The sequence below is a fragment of the Lissotriton helveticus genome, chromosome 4_1 (genome assembly GCF_964261635.1).
Source record: "Lissotriton helveticus chromosome 4_1, aLisHel1.1, whole genome shotgun sequence".
NCBI classification, from domain to species: domain Eukaryota; kingdom Metazoa; phylum Chordata; class Amphibia; order Caudata; family Salamandridae; genus Lissotriton; species Lissotriton helveticus.
In genome coordinates, this window is record NC_136063.1 from 298453290 (window position 1) to 298476959 (window position 23670).

The 23670-nt window shown below is 44.8% G+C and overlaps 1 protein-coding gene across 1 annotated transcript in view; it reads right to left on the reverse strand.

The window, feature by feature from the left end:
* Nucleotides 1-2232: 2232 nt before the first annotated feature.
* The window catches only part of TBC1D31 (TBC1 domain family member 31), a 670562-nt gene continuing 649124 nt past the window's right edge, over nucleotides 2233-23670 (reverse strand). The window contains exon 22 of the mRNA XM_078686822.1: nucleotides 2233-2610. Within this exon, the coding sequence (XP_078542948.1) occupies nucleotides 2465-2610 (146 nt within the window). The 3' untranslated portion in view covers nucleotides 2233-2464. The remainder of the gene's footprint in view (nucleotides 2611-23670) is intronic.

Genomic DNA, 23670 nt, shown 5'->3' on the forward strand with positions numbered 1-23670 from the left:
ATCAGCCCGACACCACCGAATAGTATCAGAAGAGCAGGCAGCAGTTTTTAAGTGAGTTCCAGTAACTTTAATGCATTCTACAGCATCACCAGCATTACCTACTGGCTGCATATCTAGGTTACTCTAAGTGAACGGTGTTCTAGACTTACATGCATGGAAACGTCAAGGACAGTCCCCTCCGAATTATGCAAATATAGTTTAAGCTTGTAGAGGCAGATTTACAAGCCCCTTGCGCCACTTTTGCGTCACTTTTCCCATGTTAAAAGTCACTAAAAAGTGGCACAAGGGGATTGTAAATCTGCTCCGTTGTTTTCAGCTTTTGGGGTGCCAGTGGGGTAATTTTAGTGTTCAGGGTGGGTATGGGTTTTGGGGTGCCAGGGGGTAATTTCAGAGTTCAGGGTGGTAATGGGTTTTAGGGTGCCAGGGGGTAATTTTAGAGTTCAGGGTGGATATGGGTTTTGGGGTGCCAGGGGGTAATTTTAGGTTTCAGGGAATGTATGGGTTTTAAGGGGTCAGGGGGTAATTTTAGGGTTCCGTGTGGTAATGGGTTTTGGCGTGCCAGGATGTAATTTTAGGGTTCAGGATGGGTATGGGTTTTTGGGTGCCGGGGGTAATTTTAGGGTTCAGGTTGGGAATGGGTTTTAGGGTGCCGGGGGTAATTTTAGGGTTCAGGGCTGGTATGGGTAATGGAGTGCCAGGGGGATATTTTAGGAATCAGGGTGGGTTTGGGGTGACAGGGGTAATTTTAGGGTTCAGGGCGGGTATGGGTTTTGGGGTGCCAGAGGTAACTTTAGGGTTCAGGGTGGATATGGGTTTTGGGGTGCTAGGAGGTAATTTTAGGGTTCAGGGTGGGTATGGGTTTTGGGGTGCCAGGGAGTAATTTTAGGGTTCTGGGTGGGTATGGGTTTTGGGGTGCCAGGGGTAATTTTAGGGTTCAAGGCGGGTATGGGTTTTGGGGTGCCAGCGGTAATTTTAGGGTTCAGGGTGGATATGGGTTTTGGGGAGCCAGGGGGATATTTTAGGGATCAGGGAATGTATGGGTTTTAGGGGCCAAGGGAGTAATTTTAGGGTTCAGGGCGTGTATGGGTTTTGGGTTGCCAGGGGGGTAATGTTAGGTTTCAGGGCGGGTATGAGTTTTGGGGGAGGGCAGGGGTAAATTTAGGGTTCAGGGTGGGTATGGGTTTTGGGGTGCTTGGGGGTAATTTTAGGGTTCAGGGTGGTAATGAGTTTTAGGGTGCCAGGGGGTCATTTTAGGGTTCAGGGCTGGGATGGGTTTTAAGGGGGGTAATTTTAGGGGTCAGGGCGGTATGAGTTTTTTTTGGGGGGGAGGGGTAATTTTAGGGTTCAGGGTGGGTATGGGTTTTGGGGTACCAGGGGGAAATTTTAGGGTTCAGGGTGGGGATGGGTTTTTGGGGTGCCAGGGGGACAATTTTAGGGGTCAGCGCGGTTATGGGATTTGGGGTGCCAGGGGCCTAATTTTAGGGATCAGGGAATGTATGAGTTTTAAGGGGCCGGGGGTAATTTTAGGGTTCATGCGTGCTGTAATTGTTGTCCAGTTTCAAATGCAGAATTCACCACTTTTTTTTCTCAGCTTGGCCTGAGCATTACCCGATCCTGAATGTCTGCCATTTTAGCCCAGCCCCTATTGATTAACATTATCCACGCCCCTTCATTTGCTAGGTTAGCCCCCCCCCCCCTGGAAAAAATTCTGCGGGCGCCCTTGGTGCAGGGATCACCTTTCCAGTTAATGGTCTCCCATTGCCTTTTATTCTAACAGGGTTTTATAAAAAGGCAGGGCATGTCGTTTTTTGATGTGGCACTCTTTTTGAAAGGCCGGTTTTGGATCTTGCCCATGGATGGAGAGATTCAGTGTTTATGAACACTGATGGAGAATGAGATTGCCATTCATTCAGCAGTGACCATGCAGGGCGCCGTCGATGACGTCCACAGACAGCCAGGCCATCCCTCTGGGGAATGTCAACGATGGTCGATAACATATTCAGCGAAATTGCCTCAAAGTTGGGCAACCGTAGATTTCTGGTGCACTTTGGGAAAGCTCGACAGGTCAACTGTAGGGCCCAAACCTGAGTGCTAAAGGAGTAAGCAAAGCCATATCCATAAGATTCACAATTCTTTGAATCAGAACAGCACGTAAAAGCAGAAACACAACTACTTATGGCAAAAAGCTATGCAACTGGTTACAAAATCAATAACACAAGACATTAACAACAGCTGTTTTCTTACTAGAAATCCTTTTTAATTTCACAATAAAACACTTCTTTGGTAATAAAAAATATTTAATCAAAACACTACATTCATATAAAATATTATATTATTCATTCTTAATTTCCAAGTAATTTAAAATGTGCTGTACAAAAGCGGACAATTTCAAAGCCATTCATAATTACAACTTGAGCAGTCTTGGGGTTCAACACTAACAAGTGCAGCTCGAGGCTCACGTAGCTCACGTAGCCCACGTCGTCATTGAAAAGGGCGGTGCGGGGTATCGACCCCGCGCCTGCACTGCCAGCTTCTTCCGCAGTTCCCGCACTTCCGTCATCAGTTCACGTTCTCTGCATTCCAAATCGCCTCTTCCACGGTCTAGGGAAACTTAACAGGAAAAACAGGTTTCAATTAAAAGTGGTCAAAAGTAGAAAATATCTCTCAAGTGTGAGTTATAAGTAACATAACACTCCGAAAGAAAGATCATGACCCTCTGCCTAGAGCAGTGGTCGTCAACATTTTTAATGCCACAGCGCCTGAGGTGTAAAAAAGAAAGAAAAACAACAACAAAAACACAGTGGCCCCTGCATAAAACCTTTTTTTATTTTTTACAAATTATTCTATAACACTGACAATCTTTAAATATGTATAAACAAGTTTAAGCATTGCATATCCATTAAAAAAATACAATCAAAATACATGATTGCAAACATACGATTCTGGTCAACCAGGTTTTTACTAAAGTGTAAAAGTATCATTCAGTGACCCACCCCCTTTGACACCATCTCCCAGTCATCATATGAATGACAAAAGATGTTAGTAATGAACCATTACACAGTGGCCTCCTGTCCCCTTTTTCTTTCAGTAAAATTAAAGCACTGTTATCAGCATGATGATTCTCTTGGACTCGTGGAGAAGTGTGGCTCAGGGGTTAGAGGCAGCAGACCCGGAAGCTGAGATCGGTCCTGGACCAGGGTTCAATTCCCCGCCTCGGCGGGGTCTTGGGCTAAAAAATTCCACGGACTCGATAATTCTCGCCCCGGTGCCTCCTCGACTCACGGGTTCACACTCTGCGACTCTGGGCAATAGCTTGCTTAATCTCCACAACGGCCCCTCGCGGCGGGATGCCTGACTTTCACCTTGTGGATACCCTGCTATCTCACAGGGAAATACCAGGAAGGGTTCCCTAAGCAAGCGCCGGGAAACCCACTGCGGGTAGCTGTGCGCTATATAAGCTCAACTACATTTACATTTGGACAGTGCCTGGCGAGCCCCTCCCCGCCCGCCCAACCCCCACTCCCTGACCAGGATCAATTAGGGCCCCCAGTTTGAAGACTTCTGCCTAGAAGATTTCCCAAGCAGTGTTCAGTGCTGCATCTCTATGACGGTGTGCAGGCAGCTGAATCGAGGGTCGAGCTGGGCACAGGGTTCTGGCCGAGTAATGTATTCCCCCCCCCCCACATGGGCAAGCCTGTGCCTATGGAGTTTGTGCCTATGGAGTTCCCCAGGGGATAGAGCCAAGTTGAGCAAGCCTGCGAGGGAAAGGCCAGCGGCTGACACAGTGCACCGAAGCAGTTGGCTGGAGCCGATGTGGCTTGTGCTGCCGGTGATCTTATATTTCCCACCAAACACCCATCAGGCCTTATGCTCCAAAAAAGAGCCGCCCGTCTTTAGCACACTGCATTGGAGACACTGGCCCTTGAAGCATGGCGGGTGGGCAAAGCTGCATCAAGCTGGGTGTGTCGGCTCAAGGCTGGCTCAATGGCCCTGCAGATCATTCCTTCATAGCTCATCTCAGTGCATCACCACAGCAGTCTCAGTTCCTGTCCAGGGCTAGCTCCAGGTCTGGGTAGGCCATTGGAAACTGCTGAGCACTACTGGGCTTCCCAGAACAACAAAAATAATCAGTTACCCTCATGTGCAGCTCACCATGACAGCACGTCACCAACTGCATCAAATTAACCACTTGGCTGCTAAGGGGTGTGTGCGAGGTCCATTCACTTTCCATTGAAATCAATGGAAAGTCCATGACGAGTTACCCTTGTCATTAGCGCTGAAGGGGTTAAACAACACAAACCCATAACCCACTCCAAGGTACCAGACATGGATAACACTGCGGAGCCACAAGCATAAGTGCACAACCATCTCAACCACTACAACTACTGCAGAAATCAATCCAGTTTTCTGAAGGTTACAGAAGCAGTGCTCCTTTCTAAACTCAAACGTAGACTCTGATTCCATCTATGGTCAAGAAAAACAAAGACAGACCACTCTAAGTCAAAGCTGCCCATTAACCAAGAAGCACAAGTTACTTACCTTCGGTAACAATATATCTGTAAGAAACATTAGTAGTGATAGATTCCTTACCTTAGAATTACCCCCAGGCGTCAGACTGGATCCGGAAAGTTTTCGTCAGCAGTACCCCTGCACGTTGGTAGGCGTCGTCGTGCGGCTCTGGGTGCGTCGTTGGCGCCGGGATGACGTTGATGGAGCTACTTGGACGCGCCCACGCGCTAACATCAGTTCTGTACACGACGTTTTGCGCCAGGAACGCAGAGCCATGCAAGAAACTGACCACTGGTGCCATGAACTAGGGCCCTGAAAGGGATGACCTTAACCCTAGAAATCAGTTTGCAGAATGGGGAGGTAAGGAATCTATCACTACTAATGTTTCTTACAGATATATCGTTACCGAAGGTAAGTAACTTGTGCATCTGAAAGAAACACGTAGCAATAGATTCCTTACCTTAGAATAGATACCCCAGCAATACCAACCCCAGTGGTGGGTCTGCGAACCAAGATCACACCAGAAGGTCCTGGAGAACAGAACGGCCAAAGAAGCTATCTCTCCAAACTTGGCTGTCCAGACAGTAATGCTTGGGAAATGTGTACAGCGAGGCCCACGTAGCTGCCTGACAGATGTCATGCAAGGGAACTCCCCGTCCCAAAGCAGTAGTGGCTGCCGTCACCCTAGTAGAATGGGCACATAGCCCCACCGGAGGCTCCTTTTTAGCCAAAGAATAACAATCCTTGATGCACAGAATGACCCATCGAGAGATGGTCCGCTTATGCACGGCCCGAACTTTCTTGGTACCCACGAAGCAAACAAAGAGCTGGTCATTCACCCGGAACTATTGTGTGCGGTTGAGATAGAATGAGAGCGCATGTTTTGTGTGCAGACGGTGGAGCCTCTCTTCCTCTTTAGAATGATGCGGACGCGGAAAGAAGGTGGGCAAAGTGATGGTTTGTCCGATGTGAAAGGCAGTGACAACCTTTAGCAGAAAAGATGGACGAATCCGTAGAACAACTTTGTACGGATCGACTGACAGAAAAGGAGGTTTAGAAGAAAGAGCCTGGAGCTCACTCACTCTTCTGGCAGAGGGGATGGCAACCAGGAAAGCAGTCTTTAAAGTGAGAAGACGAAGAGGACAGTTGTGAAGTGGCTCAAAAGGAGCACACATCAGATAAGTTAGAATTAGGTTCACGTCCCACTGAGGTATTATGAAAGGAACAGGAGGGAAAAGATGAGTAATGCCTTTAAAGAATCTATTTACAACGGGGGACTTGAAAAGGAAAGTCTGATCTGGAAGCCAAAAAAGGCCGAAATGGTCGAGAGATAGCTCTTGCTAGTGCCGGGAGCAGAGCCCTGCTGGGCCAAAGAGAGGAGAAATAGATGGACTTTTGAAAGAGGGGCAGAAAGGGGATCCACAGCCTTTGCTGTGCACCATGCCACAAATTTATTCCACCTGCAGGCGTATACCGTTTTAGTGGCGGTATGCCTGGCTGCCAAGATAACGTCACAGACTTCGGGAGGCAGGTCGAAAGACGTCAACTGCCGCTGCTCAATCTCCACGCAAGGAGGTGGAGACTGGACAGGTTGGGATGGAGAACCCTCCCCTGCTACTGCGACAAAAGATCCTCCCGAAGACGCAGACGGAGCAGGGGATCGATCGCCATGCTGAGTAGCTCGGGATACCATACTCTCGAGCCCAGTCCGGAGCCACAAGAATAACTTGGGCCCGGTTGAGCTTGATCTTCTTCAGCACTCTGGGTAGAAGTGGTATAGACAGAAAGGCGTATAGTAGACCGTAACTCCACTCGCGACGAAAAGCGGTGCCTAGTGAGTGCCTCCCTGGAAATTCCAACACACAGAACTGAGGACACTACACGTTCTCTTCGGTGGCGAATAGCTCTAACCAAGACACCCCCCACTGCTGAAAGAGACAGTGCGCCACGTCCGAGTGCAGACACTATTCGTGATCCATCATGCACCGACGGCTGAGTTTGTCCGCCCTGGCGTTCAGAGAACCTGCCAGGTGTTGTACCACCGGGGACATGCCCTGATGTTCCAGTTATGTCCAAAGGGGCAGAACCTCCTGACAAAGGGTCCACAACCCCACCCCGCCCAACACCTGCACTACTCTCTTGACTACAGAGAGAAGGAATGCCTTCAGTGCAAGTTGAATCGCCCAAATCTCCAGAAGGTTGATATGGAGTCGGGCCTCCGCCGAAGACCAGAGGCCTCTGATCTCCACCTCTCCCATGTGGCCACCCCTTCCCAGGAGGGACACATCTGTCACCACTGTGTGCTCCGGTTGGAGAAGGGAGAGGGATCTGCCATTGACCCAATTGCGATTTGTGAGCCACCACTGCAAGCGTCATGCAGTGCCCTTCGAGATCTGGATGTGATCGGACAGGTTGCCCTGATGCTGTGCCCACTGGAACTTCAGGTCCCACTGCAGAGCCCGCATATGCCATCTGGCATGACCCACTAGCAAGATGCAGGAGGCCATCAGGCCCAGTAGCCGGAGGGTCATCCTGACGAAACCCGGGATAGAGGCTGAAAGATCGGAATCATAGCCTGAATATCCTGGGCTCGCTGTTCGGGAGGATAAATCCGAGTCCAGAACCGCTCCGATGAAGAGGGGCATCTGTGAGGGAATCAGGTTCGACTTCGGCACGTTGATGGAAAACCCCAGCAAATGCAGGAGGTCGGCCGTAGTCTGGAGGTGGGAGACGACAGTCTGGGGCGAGCCCGCCTTCAACAACCAGTCATCAAGAAAGGCGAAGACTGAAACCTCGATCTGCGCAGATGAGCTGCGACCACCGCCATTACCTTTGTGAGGGGATCTGGTAAGGTAAAAGGGGAGCATGGTGAACTGAAAAAGCTTGTGGCCTACCGTGAATCGCAGGTAACGCTGGTGGGTCGGCAATGAGCGTCCTGCAAGTCCAACGCTACCATGCAGTCTTGCGCGTCTAGGGCAGACAAGATCTAAGCAAGCGTGAGCATCTTGAACTTCTCCTTCCGGAGGAAGCGATTGACGTTCCGAAGGTCCAAGATAGGAAGCAGGCCCTTGTCCTTCTTTGGAACCAGAAAGTAGTGGAAGTAACAACCTTAACCTACTTCTGGCATTGAAACACGCTCGATGGCCCCCTTGGCCAAGAGGGCAGCAACTTCCTGCTGGAGAAGTGCCAAGTGATCCCCCGACATGCGGTGGTACTGAGGTGGCATGGCTGGAGGGGTAGTCTAGGAGGGAAGGGAGTAGCCCCTTCAGACAATTTGCAGCACCTACTTGTCTGATGTGATGTTGCACCAGTGGGGGAGATGATGTCGAATTCTGCCGCCCACTGGCGTTTGGTGGGCCTGAAAGACCGGACTAGGAAGGCTTTGTAGTGGATGCTGCGGGGTGGAGGTGGACTGACCCGCCCTCTGGCCCCCTGAACCACCTCAACGGTCCCCACATCCTAGGCCACGCTGAAGTTGTTGTTGTTGTGTCCTGTGGCCCTGCGAACGTGGTGGGGCACCCCTTCCGTGGCCACGAAAGGAGCGAAAAGCAGAAGGCGGAGGAGGCCGAGTGGCCGACAGGCCCAAGGACTTCGCCATAGCCCAGGAATCCTTAAAGCGCTACAACGCTTTATTGCCAAAGAGGCGAATGTCATCAAAGGGCATGTCCATTAGTGTGTTCTGTACATCCCCTGAGAAGCAAGTGATCCTCAGCCAGGTGTGGCGCCTAAGCGCCACAGTCGGGGAAATCGATCTGCCCAGCCAGTCAGCGGTGTCCAGCCCACAACGTATGGTGAACTTAGCTGCGTCTCTCCCAGCAGCAATAGCCTGGGAGAGGACTGCCTGGGCCTCCTCCGGGTAGTTAGGCAGCACCTGCGCAACCGTGTCCCACAGAGAGTGGGAATAACGGCCTAAGAGGCGTGCAGTGTTCACCGACCGCAGTCCTAAGCTGGCAGATGAAAACAGGTTCTTGTCAAGCAGCTCAAGCTTCTTGGATTCCCTTTCCAGAGGGGCGGAAAGGGAACACACTCTGGGAAGTAGAGGCTTTGACAACCACGCTCTCAGGGGTGGAGTGTTGGGAGAGAAAGAGGGGGTTGCCCGGAGCCGGGCGATGGTGTCGGGCCACGTTCCTGTCCATAGAAGCCCCTGTGTTGGGCCTGGACCAGGTGCCCAAAAGAACGTCAGACAGTGCTTCATTAAAGGGCAGCAAGGGCTCCAAAGAGGTTGACGCCGGCTGGAGCACTTCTGTCAGGAGGTTAGTCCTGAAGGCCACTGTAGGGAGTACAAGGTGGAGGGCCTTGGCTGCCCTACGCAACACCACTGCGTAACTGGCTTCCTCCTCCGTAGCCACGGTAGGAGGAGACAGCATGCTACGGTCAGGTGAGGTGTCACTGGCCTCCCCCAAATCCTCTGCCCAATCCGGATCATAAGCACACTCCTGTGCTAGAGGGTCCTCAGACCCCTACCAGTCTTTCCCTTCCTCCGAAGTCTGTGGAACAGGCTTAAAATAAGGAGGAGGGACATAGGGCAAAAAGGGCCTCATCAGCGTCGGAAGGAGCACAGAACCGGCACCATATCCGGTTCGGGGCTGAACCTGGGAACGACGTCGTCCCGAGGAGCGGGCGACGATGTAGAGGTTTGGATCACCAACCTCTCAGAGGTGGGGTGTTGGGTGAGGAAGTTTGGGTCCCCAGGTGGGGGGATGAGGGGCTAGGGGGGTGGCGGCGGGTGGTTGTCCTGTTCATTGGGTTGTTCCGGGCTTGGACCAAGTTTCCAGTAGGACATCTGTCAGTGCTTCATTAAATGGGAGCAGCTGTTCGGAAGTGGAAGCTCCTGGTTGTAGCACTTGCGTCAAGATGTTAGTCTTGACTGCCACCAAGGGCAACTCGAGATCCAGGACCTCAACAGCCCTCTTCACTACCATTGAATATGATGCTCCCTCCTCTGTAGCCACAGTAGGGGAGAAAGCACCCCCCCAGTATCTGGGGATGTGTCCAAACAAATGGCATCACTGAGTTCCTCATACCAATCTATACCTTCCTAACTTGCTAACTGGTATTCTAAAGGGTCCTGTAAACTCTCTCATTCTTCTCCGAGGCCTAGGCCTTCAGAATAGGGCTCAGGCACCAACCTAAGGCACAGGTGTCCTTCCTGGCGACACCAGAATTAGCATCGGTCGTCTCCGTTCAGGCTATGTGTCAGGAGAGGTCCTGTGGCACGACCGACGACGGCCCAGATCTGGGAACGGCTCCACGAGGGCCCTTTGAAGCAGAGGCCAAAGTGGCCGGCGCGGAACCGAATGGGGCCCCTTCTGACCCAGAGGGGCCTGAAGGCGTGCCAACGGGTTTGAGCCGCTCATATACACTGCGCAAAGCCTCAACATTCTTTTACCTGAGAGGGGGTCTCTCCGACTCCTGGAGAAGCTTGGAGGCTCGGAGTTGGCCCTTGCATCGATTCTGAAGCACAGTGCCTCGAACGTTGATGCTCCGTCATCGTGTCAGCCAACAGACAAGGAAGAGTTGAAGCATGCTTAGACCTCTTATGCTTCTTCCCCGAATATGCCGATGACCTGGAATGGGAGAAAGATGACTTGGAGCTCCTGGAGCAGTCTCGCAACCTCCCTCTTGATCGGGACCGAGATCGCTGAAGAGTCGTGCAATACAGCATCGCCTGCCGAGCAGCTTCAGGGACCATTCCCTCAAAACCTTCGGAGCCATGGCCCAGCAGTCAAGGCATAATTTGAGTCGTGGCTGCGCCTGAGACACCGCAGACACACGAGGTGTGGGTCTGTAACTGACATGGTGCAATGACATGTGCAACACAGTTTCAACCATGTCTTTCTCAAAGTCATCCTCGACATAACTAGGAGGAAGAATTCAGCAAAAAAGAAATAGTCGCAAATATTCTGTCAAAAACCGACAGAGGGGTAGCTCTTTGTCCAGATCAGTGCTAACTGCCTAGGAAAGAAAAGAGGTGGCATGGGCATGCCGAGGTGGGCATATATAGGTGACACGGACGTCCCTTCCAGTGCGAATGACGCAAACATCGATTGACACCACCGACCGGCACGCAGGGGTACTGCTCAAGAAAATATCTTTCAGATCCCGTATGCCGCCTGGGAAATTCAAAGGTAAGGAATCTATGGCTAGATGGCTCTATCATATTTAGGACTACTGAAACATCACTAAACTGGTGGAGAACATGAACCAAACTGTACAGTCCTTTGGACAATGCATCTCCAAACTTGCACACTTGAATTAAATCATTGATTTAATATAGCTGCTACCCATGAAACTTCACTTAGCCAACTGGCAATAAAAGTGTCCGAGGGTGTGTGGGCAAATTTCAACTGTATATGAGTAAGAAACACCTGAAAAAAATAAATAAGGAAGCAAAATAAAAACCGGACTGGATCATCAGCAAAGCCTCCCGGGTCTCCGACAATGAATGAGGCAGCGAGAAGGAAGGCATTTCCACTATCTAATGTAACAGAACGCTCAACAATGCAAACGTCAAACAACGAAGAATATGCTAAAACTTCTAAGAGCAAACAAGCTCTTCTTCAAAGTCTTGCTTTCCCAGTATGAAATCTAGAGACAGCCAAATAGTTGCTAACAGCCTTCTACATCAACCAGTGCTGTCCAAAAAGATGTCCCACACAAATCAGCTGTGCCTTCCTGCATGGGCCTTGGATCCAGGCCCAATAAAGATTTACTTACCAACCCCTCACCACCACGACAGTACACATAATGAGATTAAGTCCAGGTCAGTCAGTTCTACCCTAGACCCAGTTAAAACCATTGCTGACGGCCTGGCTTTGTTCCTCAAAATCCTATCTAACTCGTGCAACTACTCTCAGGCACCACTACTAGTCTGGTCAGTCAAATTGAATGCACTGATCATTCATCTTTACTCAACCTCATTAATAGGAGAGACAGCAACAGTTGTCCATCCAAAACGGCAACCATCAGAGGCTCTCTGGGTGTAACTTCCAATCTCTCACTCCCCTGATGTAGGCAAACACCATTCTATAGAGATCGATTTCCACCCAATGTACAAATCTCAAGGGACTCATGATATCCTCAATTGGCAAAATATTATTAGACTGTTTTTGTCACTTTCCAAAACTAGAAGAAGTCAAGTCAGTTGGCTTAATTAGTTAATTATCGTGTTTATAGACAGGATATATAACATCAATGCTCTTACGCAGACAACCTGGGAATCCACCATGTTTACATCGAGAATTTGGGGGCACTGCACAGACCTGGAAGCCTGGGGCATACACATCACTGAGGACGATGCTCTCATACAGCCTGTGAGCACGCTACAAAATCACAACACGACCGGATAGGCTTAAATAAAAAACTTCTACCAAAGCCCTGACAATAAACCCACAAGACACCATGAACATTACCATCCCGAAGGAGCTTCCTCAACATGTCTATCAACTTTCCTACAACAGGCATTCACCCATCATCAAGGGGCAATACACCTTCTACCTAATGGCACAGGATCCATCAACAGTGAGCCCAATCATTTGCTCCTAATCTGCTCCTAGAATATTGCTGCTATTCAACGACAGCTGAAACATGGAGAGGCCAATTTAACAGCTTTTTTTAAGCAATTGTGACATTGTCTGCCCACAGGAATCTTGGGACCATTGTCACTTCCATCTAACAAACTTTAACTTTTTTGAAGTCAGAGACAAAAAAAAAACACTACGAGTTAAGCAACTGGTGGCATTCTGATGCTAATTAACAATCACCTCAGGGTCAATTGTGCGCAAATTGGCCCCACCTCAAACTATTTCTTAACTGTCCTACTAGGGGCCCCAGACAAAATAGCACTAACATTTATTTATATCTTACCCCGAACATGCTTAAGGATCGGAAATGTACTTTAGTAATTTTCAAAGAAATCAAAGCCATTATTGAGTTATACTGCAACTCCACAATCATCCTGACAGGGGTCTTCAACGAGTACCTACTAGAATCAGGGTCAGCAGATACACGCATGACGGACTCACCTGACGTGGCCTTCAACATACCACCTCAAGGCAAATCAGAAGATCTGCAAAAAGGCTACATACATTCTCAAGCTACTAAGCGATCATGGCTTTAGCCCACTGAACAATCAATTTGGTTGCAACCTATTGGCAAAATGTACCTTTGAGACAAACGTTGCCAAATCAAAAAGTGATTATACCTTTATTCATTATTCCAAATTCTGCACCTACAAAAGTTTAACTTAATCTCCAGGAATGAGTACAACTACCATCCTAAACAAAACCTTCTGCAATTTCACCACACAAGACATGGCCAGCTTTCACTCTGCTTTCCAGAGGAAACATATTTCAACAAAAACAGAACACTGGTCTGGAAAAGCCACTGTGAATTGAAACTAGTGGCACTGGAACAGCAAGCTTTTATCAATCCAGCTTATATGCAACAACCTCACTTGACTGGAGTAAGTAAGGGTGACTGATTATCTACCTGGAAAAGGCTGGTCAACGCGATTCTTCTTTATGTATCCTTAAAAACCAACTCTTTTGCCTCATCTGATAATTTAATCATCTAATGCGGCTAAATAACACCATCTTTTCACCAACATAAAACAACGCTACAGGAAAGCTTTATGGAAAGTACTATCTTCACCTTGCACAACTGATCTTCCTAACTCCTTCTGGCCATCAGACCCAACTAATGAACCTGAATCTGTTTAATCATGCCAACAACCTATCAACGCCTCTAAAACAACATTTCTGAAATTTGGCAAAAAGGGGAAGCATCTAGGTTGGCAGATAGGCAAACACCAAATAGACATAGTTCGCAACTATCAGGCATCACGATTGACTCTACATAAAACCTAATCGGCTTACCCTGACAGGTTAAAAACAAAGCTCTCACAGTCACTAAGGGAGCCAAATGTTTCTCCACCATCTATGGCAGACATATAATCACACCTTCTCTTCTGGCCTTGAATGTCAAACTCCTTCTGCCTCTTCTCTATGCCACAGTGGATTTCCAGCAAAACAGATCAATATCCTCAACACCCTCTATATCTACAACATCAGGCGTTTACTCAACTTAAGTTCCTCCACTCCTCAGACAATCCTGTGCCTGGAATTGAACCTATAATAATAAGCAGCTGATATTTAACTTCTCTCTTTGTTATGGACACAAAGATAAGCTAAAAACATTGATCCTGATGGAGCGATCGATCAACACATAGCACCTCCAATCTCTGTCATACTGGAAAACTCTTGGAAGAGCACAATTTGCCTTCTCTGGACAATTTATCCAAGAGGCATTCGCAAACATTTAATATGAACATCTCTTCAGCTAGGTAGTCACAATAACCTAAAAGCAGTTCTTAAACAAAAACATATCCATCTAGTGTTTGACATTTCCTGTGCAACAAAACACTTTTCCCTCGACTCAGACCTGGAGGCAGTCATACAAATCAAATATTTACGGTTTCACCATTTTTACATCTCCATCGCTGAACTAGAGGGCTCCTTGTCTACAACACTGTGTCCACATGCTGGGTGCTGGCTATGCGGCTACAGATCAGAAACCTTGGAACACATACTAGGAATCTGCCCAAACCTACTGGATTGGAGGTGAAAATGTCTGTTGGAATCTTTCATTGAAAACAAAATACGAGTGATCAAAGAAGCAATGAGCTGTTGCTTCTCTCTGCAGAAAAACTGCTTCATCTGTATACTGGTGAAATATATTGACTTTACCTATCAGAGGCCTCTTTGACTGCCATCGCACCTTAACTAGGTGTCTCACTGAGCTGCTGAATCAAGGCCAAGCATAATGTTCCAGGCTCAGGGATTCGTTTTTATGATCATTTCTTTACTGTAAGTGGATCTTCAGACAATTTCTTTATGATTAATTGATATTTTATCCTGACTTATTTGCATTTGATTGATTTTAATACAAGAAATATTTATTCATTATTTCATTCCTTCATAAATACTCTTTCCCACCATCCTGAGAAGTTGTGCGAAATCAGGGACCAGTCACAAAAGTGGTCTTTTCGGTGCAAACTGCGGCCTGGAGCGTAAAAATTATACCTTGAGCTGTTTTTGCACCATCCAGCTCAGAATCTTAGACATGCAATTTTGTAAGTTTGGAGCACAAACCTCAGGATCCCCATGTAATGCAAATAGAATGCGGGTATCATCAGCATACATTAAAGATACAAAGCGATATCGCTCTATTAGCTGACCTAAAGGGGTCACATAAACATTAAATGGCATAAGGGAGAGAACAGATAGCTATGGCACACACCCGTTCAACTTTTACAGACCGATCTGACAAAAAGCTCTAAAACTAGTTTATGCTGTTCCATCAATAAAGTATTCCGCCAGGCATTGTAAAAAGTACCTGGTGGTCCATGGTATTAAATACGGCACACATATCAAACATCATCAATGAAGCTGGAATATCTTTGTCGATGTACAGACAGAGCTGATCTAAGACTGTTGCCACCACACTTTCAGTGCTGAATCCCACTAACAAATCTGCTTGAGTTGAGTGCAGCACTGTTTGGTAGTCCACAAAGGTTGAGAATTGGTTAAACAGAGCCTTCTCTAATAATTTGGGTATGTAAGGAAGTCGAGAGACCGGGCAGTAGTTCTCAAAACAGTCTGGATCTAATAGGGGTTTCTTTAGGAGAGGTCAAATTCTGTCCTTTTTTAGTTCAAGTGAAATAACTCTTTGTAGTAAAGAGGAATTTATGATAGTTTTAATTGGGGCCAAGGAGGTCAATTAAAGCTGTTTGTGCAATTTAGCAAGAACCTGTAATATACTGCTACCAAAACCAAAAAGTAAAAAATCTGCCAGTTGATTACTCCCGAATACCATGCAATTTTTTAAGGATTTTACTGAAATCTCTTATTCATCAATCAATTGAACAGTGCTTTAGTACTATTAGGTGCCAGTAAAATCTTGGCATTGTAAGTCGCTTTTGTCTGTGTTTTTTTTCTTTTACAATTCTTTATTGTCATCTCAAAGTGCGAGAAGAACACCAGCCACAAATATCGTCAAAATAAAAAAACAAAAAAGCATTACACAACAGTGGTGTTTTAAATCTTGTAAACATACTGGAAAACATTACACAGTGAACTCACCCATGCTATGACCCCTTTCCCCCCCCCCCCATGCTGCAAGATCAATATCCATCTCATGATAGCAGTACATAGTCGTAATACAAGAGGGAGAGAAGCTAAATATTCAATACCATATAGCATCTTCTTGCATGAAAATAAATATACAACACAAAGGATAATCCTGCAAGGACCATCAACATTTCACACATGTCCCTTCCCAACTCCCTTCCTCCACTTGCCAACTAAATTGCTATTAATCGGGCATTCAGACTCCTTTGTGTATGTCGTGAGAAGGTCACACAGACCCTGAGTGTTCATCCATGCGCAGCACTGATGCACTCCACTCGCCTGTCTCAACCACCTCCGCATCCTCATAGTCTGTCACCTCCGGTGTAGCTTCATTGGGATACTTGAGCACCGCCCATACCATAATTCCCCAGGAGAGTAAGTCGTCTGCAATCCTGTCATCCCCATTGGTTTGCCTCATGTGTACCTCCTCCTCTCCAGCCCATTCGAGTAAATCCCTGCACAAGTCCTCATATTTAGGAGGTCTGTAGCTGATCTAGTTGATCACTATGCGCCTCTTAGTAACTATTAACCCTAAAGTTGTAAAAGAGCAGCTCAGTTTCTTTTTTGGGTTATCTGGGAGGAGGTCCAGCACACACTGTTTAATTGTACCTGTCACCTTCCATCCAATCACCCTATGAAGGTGGTGCATTATCCCAGCCTGGTGTAATATGATAACGGGGCATTGCAAAATCCACATGTAGAAAATCAGCCTGACTTGCCCTGCATCTAGGACAGCCCGTGATCTGGAGGGGTAGGTTGTGTGTAGGCTCTTAGATGAGAGATATATCATGTGCACCATTTCAAATTGAATTAATTTAAACCGTGCGCCCAGACCCTATGCACTGCTGCATGTATAGGTATTGAATCTATAGGCTCAAAGATCTCTCACAAGGCAAAGAAAAGCACATAACAAAACAAAAAAAATCAGTCAGTGATAATGAATCTGTTCGTTAGCACGAAGAAAAACTATTCAATCTTTATATCTAGTCCTAGAGTTAACTCTCAAATAAAAACAGCAGTGAAAGAAGCGGCTGATGAATCAGTCGAAGTATTAAGCAGCCAGGCGGAGATAAGTCCATGGAATGAAGTACTCAAAAAGATGTAAAAAAATTAGAGAGGTGGGCTGCCTCACAACGATCCTTCAACCCTAGATAGTAATCAGGGGCAATTCCGAATCAGAAGCGAGACATTAACTCCCCAGCGAGGCAGGACTTACTTCACTTCATCACCTGCAAATAGGCAACAGCTTGCACAAGAAGATAACCAAGATAATAGGTCTATTCTTAACAACATTCCTTTTAATAGAAGACTCCCATAGGCATAGGTGGTCACAAAGTAGGACAACAAGTTTTGACTGTCATAATAGGAATCCCATATTAAAAAACTCGGATAAAAGACTCTCCCACACCGCAAATCTACTCTATATTCGCTGATATGAATCAAGGTTCTTGCACAACATATTAAACTGTAGCAACATATTAAAGCTACTAACTTCATTCCCATCACTTGCTCAGATTACAACTGAATCTCTAGATTCTATTCAATTAAAATATGATTCTTTCATCTCTCCATGGGAAATGACATGCACAACATGGTTTAATGAGGAGTTATAGTTTTGAAAAATGGGGACCCCTACATGCAAAAATGAACTTGCTAGTCGTAGGGAAATTGACATTGAAGGGAAAAAAAGACTTGAAGCAAGTATACAATTATCAGAAATTGTAAATTTCAAGGCAACACAACAATAATGATGCATAAAATAATGTGCACTATTATAAGGTGACAAACATGACCATTTTGATTTATTTATTATCAAAACTTTTTATTTTAGTTTTTTTATATATATATTTTTATATCCAATATCAAAACATTATTCTTAACATATGATAAAGCATTACAATCATCAGTGCATAGAAAACAATACAACACAATCATGAATCTATAAGAAACAGTACAATGGATATAGACAGATAATCAAATAATTTGTTACATTGTATATTGTGAACAAGTAGGGAGATCCAAATTTACTGTGGACAATGGGAAGGCGGGAGGTAGGTAGAAGCTACGCGCGTTTCGGCTGGGGTGCCTTCATCAGGGGACAGGTTCAACTTTCATTATTTCTATATCAACAGAGGGTTGCAAAAGATGTAGCTACTTATTCTTGTCTAGGTTATTCGTACCTATTTATGTTAAACCAAAAACAGAAAAAGGAACAAATAAATGACTGTATTTTGTGTAAAAAAAGGGGGTCTTCTACGGGACAGGATCTTATTCAATTTGTGTGCATTGTTCTAAAGATACTTGTGGATGCCAAGTATTCAGAATCCTTAAATAAAACAAATTTTAAAAAAAGTATTCAGAATCCTTGTTTTCAATTCTAGTATATTATATTGGTAATATCGTCAACTTTTGATATTAGTAGCCCTATCGGCCTCACTTTAATGAAAAATCATAGAGTAACATGCTCAGTTGCCAGTGCTAAGGGATGTAGAGCTAAAACATTTTTAGTAATGGGATTCTTGATTGCGTTCTTCAGTTGGATTATATAAAGTCCCGGAGTCCTGAATACTGACTCGTATTTATGCCGCAATATATGTAATTATTTGCCTCAAGGTAACCGATCACAAAAGCTGGAAGATGGCACTCTTTTGAAAGAATGGGGATTAGAGATTAAGAAATGTAATAACAAGAAGTATCCAATTTTATTAATCTCTAGACCAGCTGCTGAGGCGTGGGTGGAGACAAGTCTTACGACAACTAGAATTCAGGGAGAGAATGTTAACGTGTTACAAGGTGCAATTGGTCAACTATTCAATCCAGTATATTCCTCTGGAATCACAGTCACAAGTTCTATTTATGGCCCACAAACACAGAAAAAGATGGGCTTAATTGATGATTGGTCATGGCTACTTACAACTCTTGCTAAGTGGAGATACTTAAGGAATGACTGATGGGCAAACTGTCAGGCAGGACCACCTAAACCAATCAACATCTGATCCTGGAATGTCCATGGCCTGTTTAGACTGCTGGAAGACAGAGACACTATAGCGTGCCTACAGAACTTTGAAATCCTAATTCTACAGGAAACGTAGATAACCGATAATGCGAACATCATTGGCTTTCAAGAATATTCCAGCCAATGCAAATCGTTCATCCACATATGGACGGCAGAAGGTGGTCTTTCAATCTATGCCTCATTGGAAATAAATGCTAAACCAAAGGTAATTGAATTCAAAGTAACGTGGCTATTATGCATTAAAATGTATGCACAATCATCAATTATATTCATGAATGTATACCGGAGTACAAAGAGAACAACCAAAATAACTCAAGTTTCGACACTCTGGGAAAAAAATCAAAACCCTGACATACCAACATCCTGCTACCGGTTTGTTTATTTCGGGTGATTTTAACATGCATATGGTTTTAGGGAACCTTCCAGCAAACAAATAGAAATATAATCGAGATGTGTTGCACCTAACTACATACATTTAATCTAACGCTTCTGCAGGAAGATCCTTAATAATGTAACAAGGGTACCTACATATCAAAATGTAAAACAAAACTCCATAATTGATTATACAATTATTTCTAAAGATCTAGTAACTAGAATAGGTCGGTATCATGTCACCCCCGTTTGGAAAGCAAGTTATAACGTTGTCATCAACAGTACCATATCATCCAAAGTCACAAAATCTCCAACAATTACCAACCGCTTTTAATTTAAAAAGACTGACATGGCAGTTACCAAAAAAATCTGAAATGATGGACTTTGTAGAGAACCAAATTAACTCAGCAGCCCATGATCCAAGTCTGGGAATACCTATGATGGAAATCTGGCCTAGTTTATGCACCTCATTAATAGACAATTTTTGAACCAATACTTCTTCTATGGGCCACCATATTAGGACATTACATAAAAGATGGTACTCCCACAGGATATACTTGCATAAGAAAGCCCCCAAAAGAGCAATGAGGTCATTATAGAAGTTATCAAATTCCGCTCTCAAATCTTCCAAATTGCAAACATTGAAAGGCTTGAGGAAAATGTATAAACAGGAAATCTGGAAGGACAAAATATCTCACAAAGAGATATTTGATTTTCAAAACTGGACAAAACTGTAACATACCTGTAAAACAAAACAACATAAAAGCCTTCTGGGGAATAATCAAGAACTTGGAATATGGCAGCATGAGAGCAAACAGTGCAAATATCTCCGGAACAGGTTGGGCTACCTACATTTCTAAACTGTATGGGGATCTGTCAGAAACCGATATGGGCAATAATGGGCAGCCGACTTTTTCAGATAACTTAACCGACATATATTGTGGGAGCATCGAGAAAGAAAATGGAGAAAGAAAACATTTGTGATGAAAATGTATTAGTTATTAAATCCCTAAATGAGGAAATGTTAATAACAATAATAGGTGGGATCAAAGCAAATGGAGTACCAGGCCCGAAATGGCATTCCTAATCCCGTTTTTAAAGCAGATCTCTGGGCAAGAGCTTCAACCCCACTGTTCAAAGATGTAGTGACCACCAAACTGATTCTGGAATCCTGGCAAGAAAGTGTTATCCAACCTATCTATAAGTGTGGTCCAGCAGACCGCCCGTCCAATTATCAGCTAATAGCATTGACAGATGGGGAGGCCAAAGTTTTTGTGACATCCCAACTAAAGGATTTGGAAAAGCGGGCCCCAACATTAAAAATAATCACAATTTAGCAATCGGGATTTCGAAAAGGTCAATCAACAACCACAAACGTATTGTCCTTGACATTGCTTGAAGAAAAGGCGAAATATAAACGGCAAAAGCCATATATCTGCTTTGTAGGTTTGAAAGCTGCCTCTGACTCTGTTCCCGCAAACTTCTCTGGGCAAAGTTGGCAGCAAGGGGTGTACTGCCGAAACTGCTTAGCACAATCATATTGCTATACACAAATACGTGGGTTAGGGTAAAGCTGGTTGATGGTAGATGTACAATTCGTCACTTTTAAACGTTTAGGGGACTAAAACAAGGCTGTGTATTAGCTCCATGTCCTTTTAATTTGTTTTGGCTGATCTACCCCTCATTCTCCAAAAAGTTCACTGGCAGTCACCAAATTTTTCTGGCACGGACCTACAATACTTACAGTATACGGACAATACCATTTTTCTTAGCCGGACTCGGGTAGGACTACAACGGTTAATTGATTCACTTAATAATGATATTATAGCCAATAATCTTCAAATGAATGTAAAGAAAACAAAAATAATGTCAATAGGCCATTCCAAACCCGGCATGAGAGTATGGAAATGGGCCAGCAATTGAATCTGTTAAAATTTACAAGTATTTACGAATTACATTTAACGATAAGAGTATCTTTTGAAAATCATTTTAACATTTTAAGAGCAAAGGCTAGATCTCTTATATTTGCCTTCCTTACATTCTAAAATAAGCTTTTATGCCAGAGTCATGAGTTTTTAGTTAAAGCCAATAAGGTAAAATTGAGCCCCTCTTTGGCCTACGGGTCTGTAATCTTTTGAAGTAAAGATGCCAAACTTCAGCTTGCAAATTAAAGTGTTCAAATCTACTTTCAGTATTCCGAACAGTATTGATCATGATAATGTCCATTTGAATTTGGCTTGACCAGCCAAACCCTTGTGAGACATTGTGGCATTTAAAAAAAAGTTATATCCTTTGTATTGCTCTGAAACCGGTACTTAAGAAAATAAGTGCAGGCAAGGACTAATTAAATATGACTATACAAGTGCCTGGAGAAACTACCTGAAAGAGTTTTCGGACCTTTAACCCTTTGCATGCATCCGTTACGGTGGGCGTGTGCGTCCAAATTGCACACGCGTGGAATTACGCCCGCACGGCAGGGGAATTCCGGCCGCACCCAAAGGGTTAATCTCCGGGCGTTTGATCATTTGGAAAAAAAGAAAACTTCACTTAAGGGGATACTAAATTGATCAACCAATTTTTTATCATTATTTTGGGACAAAGAGGCACTTGTGGGGAAAAAGCATGCCTGGTTGGTTATTAATTCATTTAACATAATAGAGCTTCAAACATATTTATCGACATACCTTCAACCATTTATCAGGGACCATTTTCTTAGGTTAAGACTTGGTAGATATCCGACTGTGATATCCACTGTATGGGTAAAAAAATGGACTTCAAATAATTGCCACCTTTGTGGCGCCCCAAATGAAACTTTATTAAATATGTTGTGCATAAGCCCATGCCTACTAAAAGAGCAGCAAGCTATGCTGAAACCTGCTTATTAACCAGTGGGAGAGAACTTGCTGACAAGCGATAATAAGTTGTGTTTCCGGACAATTGGCTCGCCTAACCACCCTATTTGTTAAATTTATTCGCATAATAGATACAATGCTGAACCAGGGTTTAAAACCCCCATGGGATGATACGCACAGTCACTTTTATTACTTTCTAGGTAATTTACATAAAAAATAGATACCTTTTAGATTAGGATACGCTTACAATAGTTGGTTTATAATTGTTTTTTCCGCCTTATGATGTGGATTTTTAAGATGTGACTAGGTGGTATTTATGCTTTACAAGGTATGCTATTATTTATAAAAGATTACTTTGTATGATGTGTATGTATTTAATGGTATCAATGCTCCCAGCACTGCATGCTACCCCCAAAGTATCATAACATTTGTAGTAATACTGTTTTGAGTTCTATGGAATTTCTACTGTATTTTATATTGCATTTCCCTGTAAAATATGAATCGATATGAACATGTCCTCATTCTTTCTTTTCTAATTGGAATGATTTTTATTAATCAATCAATAAAGAGTAAACTGTCTCCACTTTCGCGTTGCTAGAATGCCTCCAATTGGAGCAGGGTCAAGCATCTAGCATAGCGTGCTACTCGCCGAAAAAGCACTTTGATGCCTCGTCAGGGGTAGTAAGCGCTATATAAATGAAATTACAATACAATACAATCTGCGCAGAGTGCGCGGTAAATATGTGTAATGAACTTGTGTCCCCCCGCCACAGAAAGAAGTGTCACCAAAGACTTCTTAGGCTCAGGGGATGATGGCCAAAGCGGTCGGGCAGTGGCTGCTATTTTGGCATTTTGGGAAAATTGACATCTCCCTCGATCACACATCTCCATCACATCCATCAGGGTTACAAAGCGACCCGACGGGTACAAGTCCAACAGCATAATACAACCTCTCTTCTGCCACCGGTCCACTGCCATCGTTTAGGACATCTGCTCAAAAGGCGCACTATCCATATATCTAATTCCAGCAAATAGACTGCTCTACCTATTAGCCACTGCACCGCTCTCTCCTACAACAGCCTCATCGGACAAATCAGATGTGGAAATATGCAAGAACATAAGTCTCCAAGCACACGCACAATTATATGAACAAAGCTTTTTGTATTCTTCTTATTCTTTGTATTTGATTCCTTCTGCCAGACAACACGTTTTTCATCAAAGGGTGTGTTACCCTATGACTTCCTCAGGGCTATAATCCGTCAGTATCCTTCCAAGCGAATGTAGGAAAGCGAGTAGGAAATCCGTAGGTATCAAAGGTCTAGATGAATGAATGAATGTTAGCCTTATAAAGGGAAAACTTTGCCTGGTGGCATCAAGGAACTGTGGAAGGGCCATCAGACAATGGCACCTGTGGGGCTCATACTGATAGGCTGGTAAAGAGCCAGGTCTTTAGAGACTTGCGGAAAAGAGTGAGACTCTTGCCCCGAAATTATAGAGGGGAGGGAGTTCCAGAGCCTGGCGGCGGCGACAGATAAGGCTCTGCACCCCCTCCCACCCCCCCACACCCACTACAATCTGACTCTCTTAAACCTGGAGACTATCAACAGATTTTTGTTCGCTGATCTTAGCAACTTGGTAGGAGCGTAGTGACGAAAGAGTCTTTTAATACCTTCTCAACCTAGATTGTAGAAGGCCTTGTGAATAAGGCAGAGAGCCTTAAACAGGATTCTCT